Consider the following 5,503-nt stretch of genomic DNA (forward strand, 5'->3'; position numbering starts at 1 on the left):
AGTCAGGGCTGCTGAGAGGATTATTGGTACCTCTCTACCCAGCCTCCAAGATTTTTACACCTCCAGAGTCAGGAAAAGGGCTAAGAAAATCACTCTGGACCCCTTACACCCAGTCCACTCTCTCTTTGAACTGTTGCCCTCTGTCAGACGTTACAGAGCGCTGTGCACCAAAACAGCCAGACACAACTGGTCATCTGTAGTCTCGCGTAGCCAGACCTTCAGACTGACGGCTGAAGGTCTGGAATTCATGGCAGATTGCATTGGCCAAGGCCCGCCCATAAGGCCGTTTGACCAAACAACCAATCACAGTTTGTTTCGTTCAGCGTCACGTTTCGGTTTGTGGAAATGCCCCCAGAACAACAGACTGGCATGCAACAAGCCAGTCATTGAAATAACCAGCATTGAAAGTTAAATAAGAAGAGGGAGAACAAGCAGTTAAGTCAGTAATTTGTTCGCGAACGTCGCAAATGTGTATAACAATAATGGCATCCGCATAAGCACATTTTAGCAAAACGCCGAGTAAATCAGTCTGTGCTTTGTTTCCTGGCGGACCGAATATAAACGCGACACACGCATCTCCCGGAAATCCGATCAAATTCAACTAATCAGATGACGACTTCTACATTCCTGAAGTGTTTCAGTTAAGTGTACCACATGCATCAGACGTTTAGCCAACGTTCCATGGGCGTGACGTCTGAGGCTGAGACTAGGTCATCTGTAAACAACTCAACAAACCTTCTTCTGTATATAGCGCATATGCACATTCATAGTACTGTCTATGGACAATTTTTTATTCTGTATATTTGTATTACCACTGTTTATAATTTATTGTATATTCGTTTTTAATATTGGTGTTTTTTATTACCATAACTTTTTTATATGTCTGCACTATGTTTGTACTTTCTGTAATAACAGATGCTGTGTTAATTGCATCATTTATGGTAATGCATGAAACAGCAAATATTAATCACAGAAATAGAATTAATTCTCCCAACCCTAATTTGGATTCTTAAAAACTTTAAGATGCAATTACATTATATATATCAAAGTTCAAACCAAATTGCAAGTTTTTAGACATAATGCACCTGCAAATCTGGTGCTTTACAGTAAGTTTTGGATGATAAAATGATACATATAATGTGTGGAATTATTTACCTATTGTATTTTTTATTAATTTGGTAATAAATTGCCTCCAAATTAATTTTAATTTGGTGTGATCATTTTTAATCAATGAAATCCTAAGATTGTTTAAGAGAAAATTGAGTGTCCATTTTTTTTAATGAGACTCACTAATGTGTCATTAGATTGATGACTTGTCATATTATAAATGTTTCTAAAATTAGCTTGAACATTCAGCCAGCCAACATCTTAAAATTAGAGTTCAAACAATGTTAATCATCCCACATTTGTTGCCGTCATCTATGTGACTAATGCATCTCCAGCGAATCCACGCAACTGCAAGTATGAAGACATGCAGATTTGCTGCAGAAGCTATCAGTATTGATCGTGAGATTTTGCAGTATTGAAACTTATTTGCGCAAGCAAACATAGTCAAGATGTGGCCTTCGACACCCCATCTAGAGGCCTGTTACCCAAAATCATTATGATCTTTCTTGGCAGTTTGTCAGTGTCATTTCCAGGAAATCAGGACAATATGACAAATTATCAACCACATCTCAATCAAGATATTCAGTGAGCGCACTGTTATCAGCCAATGAATGTCGCTTAGCTTACGAAGCAAAAAGGAAGCCTTTTTGAGAGTATATAAACAGCATTCAGCAGTGGTGGAATCAGGTACCTCTGGCCTTCAAACAACCAAAGTCTTGAGAAACCCGAGCAGACAGGAAAAATGGTGAAGACTGTACTACTGCTCACTTTCGCTGTGTTCGTCTCCAGCGCTCCTACGGAATCCAGTGATAAGAAACACAGTGATAAGAATTCATTGGGAGAGCTTATTGATGAGCTGAAAATGGCAATGAAAGATGTCCCAAAGGATGCTGAGGTAAGTTTTAACTTAAATGATAGTAAGTAGTATAGTATTTAGAGTAAGCCTAAACTATTTACAATTCAATATACAAAGCAGAACATGATTGCAATAGTTATTTTATCTGTTATTTCTAGGGAAAACCAATCTATCTGAAAGATCTACAAATGAATTGCATCAGCCAAAAGGTGAGAAGATAGACAATTTTATTAGTTCATTTACTATTACTAGTACATTAACACAACTATAGCATGTTAAGCTTATAAGCTTTACTATGTTCAGCTCTTTGTTCCTTTTCTGCTAACAATCAAATTCAAATGATTTAAGCCCTGGCCTTACCTGTGATTTAAATATTTTAGGAGCGTGAGGTTTTTTTCTGCCAGGCTGAGCAAGAACTGTCAAAGGAGGTTTCTGGGATGTCTGGTGTCCAATTTGACCATTTCCGTACTGACAAGAAACTAATGAGGAATTTAAACATGTATAACAAGCACCATGTGGTAAGTTGAACTCTCGAACCTGATGTCGTCTCTTTATAAAACCTCCATCTTATCTGAGTAGAATAACCATGTCCATGACATTTACTTTATTTCAGAAAACCTGCAAACCTGCTGCTGAAGGCCAAGATGAAATCCCTCTGCATGACTTCCTGAAAAATCTCTTGACGTGTGTTAAGATTGCATTTAGCCAAGCCAAGTAAAGTTAATTTATGAAGGATCACATTTATTTGTTGTCTTTTTGAGAGTATTATTTTATTTACATTGTCTGTAGCAGTATGTGATTTTGTACCTGAAATAAATTTGCATAAATATATTTTTCAGTCTTAAATGCGGTCTGATGTTTTACAGTACAGATTTTGTGCAGTATTTCTGTGAAGTGACTGAAAAGAACTTTTCAATGAAGCGGTAAGAGCGCACAAATATACTATGCAGTTTTAGAGAGAAGCCCATGATGCATGTAGCGCACATTTGTCAAACTTGGGTTCTGGAGAGCCACTGTCCGAGTGTAGAGTGTAGCTTCAACCAGCTCCAAAACACCTGCTTAGAAGTTTCTAGTGATCCTGAAGACCTTGATTAGCTGGTTCAGGTGTGTTTACATAAATTGAAACTAAACTCTGCTGGTCAGTGGCTCTCTAGGAACTGAATCTGAGATTTTTGACATTTTGTCCAGCACTGCAACATCCAGTGTCTCCTTTATCAGTCGATATCAATAATTATCACAATGAATTTCAAGTTAAGTGAAAGTTCTAAGAAAACAGACTGGTAATTGTGGTTTTAAACTACTCTTTATGATCAGAACTTTTCACATATTTCAATATAGAAATTAATTTCTTAGTTTCTGCTTAGTGATATTGTTTCAAATCAAGAAACAGGTTTGTGTTGCCTGACTTCGATTATGCGTGGCTTCAGCACAGTTTTCAGTGCAGGGCTGCAATATTAATAATATTACATATTTTAGTCTCTTAGAAATAGACATTTGACAGAAGCTTGAGTTGACAGTAGTAGCTTGAGATGGGATGCAGATGTAAATTCATGTTTACTATCACAAACAGTAACATCTGTAAAAATTGTGACAACCTCATTTTTATGTGGTGAAATTTAATTATGCTGACTGTTTGAGTAAAATCAACCATTGGTCTTCCAAAGTAGCATACATTTAGATCATGATAACCACAGTTAATGCCACACATATAGCACCTCAATACCATATTAAAAATATAGCCTATTTTTTCATTTGAAAAACAGTAGTCTAAATACATTTAGTATAAATGCACAAACACTATAGCTTATAGTGTGGCACAGTTCAATTGAGTAGCACTGTTTCTGTTTTTGGCACTTAAACATTATGTCGAACATTTATCGAACTCGTTTTATCAAGGGAAATTATATCATGATAAGTATCATTATCATTTTATTACCCAGCCCAGCTCAGTGGCCGCACCGTTATCAGCCGATGAATGTTGCTTAGCTTACAATGCAAAAAGTAAGGCCTAGTAGTGAAGTCTTGTCTTTTTGACAGTAGGCATATAATATACAGTGAGAAAAAACTGATTTGATCCCGTGCTGATTTTACGTTTGCTCACTGACAAAGAAATGATCAGTCTAATAATTTTAATGGTAGATTTATTTTAACAGTGAGAGACAGAATAACAACAAAAAAATCCAGAAAAATGCATTTCAAAAAAGTTATAAATTGATTTGCATTTTAATGAGTGAAATAAGTATTTGATTCCTTATCAATCAGCAAGATTTCTGGCTCCCAGGTGTCTTTATACAGGTAACGAGCTGAGATTAGGAGCATTCTCTTAAAGGGAGTGCTCCTAATCTCAGTTTGTTAACTGTATAAGACACCTGTCCACAGAAGCAATCAATCAGATTCCAAACTCTCCACCATGGCCAAGACTAAAGACTGTCCAAGGATGTTAGGGACAAGATTGAAGGCTGGAATGGGCTACAAAACCATCGTCAAGCAGCTTGGTGAGAAGGTGACAACAGTTGGTGCGATTATTCGTAAACGGAAGAAACACAAAATAACTGTCAATCTCACTCAGTCTGGGGGCTCCATGCAAGATCTCACCTCGTGGAGTTTCAGTGGTCATGAGAATGGTGAGGAATCAGCCCAGAACTACACAGGAGGATCTTGACAATGATCTCAAGGCAGCTGGGACCATAGTCACCAAGAAAACAATTGAAAACTCACTACACCGTGAAGGACTGAAATCCTGCAGCGCCCACAAGGTCCCCCTGTTTAAGAAAGCACATGTACAGGCCCATCTAAAGTTTGCCAATTAACCTCAGAACATCAGAATGATTCAGAGGAGAACTGCGTGAAAGTGTTGTGGTCAGATGAGACCAAAAATCAAGCTCTTTGGCATCAACTCGCTGTGTTTGGAGGAGGAGGAATGCTGCCTACGACCCCAAGAACACCATACCCACTGTCAAACATGGAGGTGGAAACATTATGCTTTGGTGGTGTCTTTCTGCTAAGGGGACAGGACTGCACTGCATCAAAGGAACGATGGACAGGGCCATGTACCGTCAGGCCCAGGGCATTGAAAATGGCCAAAGCAACAAAGGAGTGGCTCAAGAAGAAGCACATTAAAGTTCTGGAGTGGCCTAGCCAGTCTCCAGACCTTAATCCCATAGAAAATCTGCGGAGGGAGCTGAAGGTTCGATTGCCAAACGTCAACCTCGAAACCTTAAAAAAGAGTGAGACAAAATCCCTCCTGAGTTGTGTGCAAACCTGGTGGCCAACTATACAAGAAACGTCTGACCTCTGTGATTGCCAACAAAGTTTTGCTAAGTCATGTTTTGTGATACTTATTTCATATTCATTAAAATGCAAATCAATTTATAACTTTTTTTGAAATGCGTTTTCTTGGATTTTTTAGTTGTTGTTATTCTGTCTCTCACTGTTCAAATAAACATACTCTTAATTAAATTCAATTCAATTCAAGTTTATTTGTATAGCGCTTTTCATGATACAAATCGTTGCAAAGCAGCTGTACAAAATGTAGGCTAC

At 37.9% G+C, this 5,503-nt stretch overlaps 1 protein-coding gene across 1 annotated transcript; it reads left to right on the forward strand.

The window, feature by feature from the left end:
- The first annotated feature begins 1,751 nt into the window (after positions 1 to 1,751).
- Positions 1,752 to 2,735, forward strand: il13 (interleukin 13). The gene is made up of 4 exons (XM_073823944.1): positions 1,752 to 2,024; positions 2,144 to 2,172; positions 2,344 to 2,481; positions 2,577 to 2,735. Exons 1-4 carry the CDS (start codon positions 1,850 to 1,852, stop codon positions 2,679 to 2,681), a joined length of 447 nt encoding a protein of 148 aa, XP_073680045.1. The 5' UTR covers positions 1,752 to 1,849; the 3' UTR covers positions 2,682 to 2,735.
- The last annotated feature ends 2,768 nt before the right edge of the window (positions 2,736 to 5,503 follow it).

The sequence above is a fragment of the Garra rufa genome, chromosome 19, assembly GCF_049309525.1.
Source record: "Garra rufa chromosome 19, GarRuf1.0, whole genome shotgun sequence".
NCBI classification, from domain to species: domain Eukaryota; kingdom Metazoa; phylum Chordata; class Actinopteri; order Cypriniformes; family Cyprinidae; genus Garra; species Garra rufa.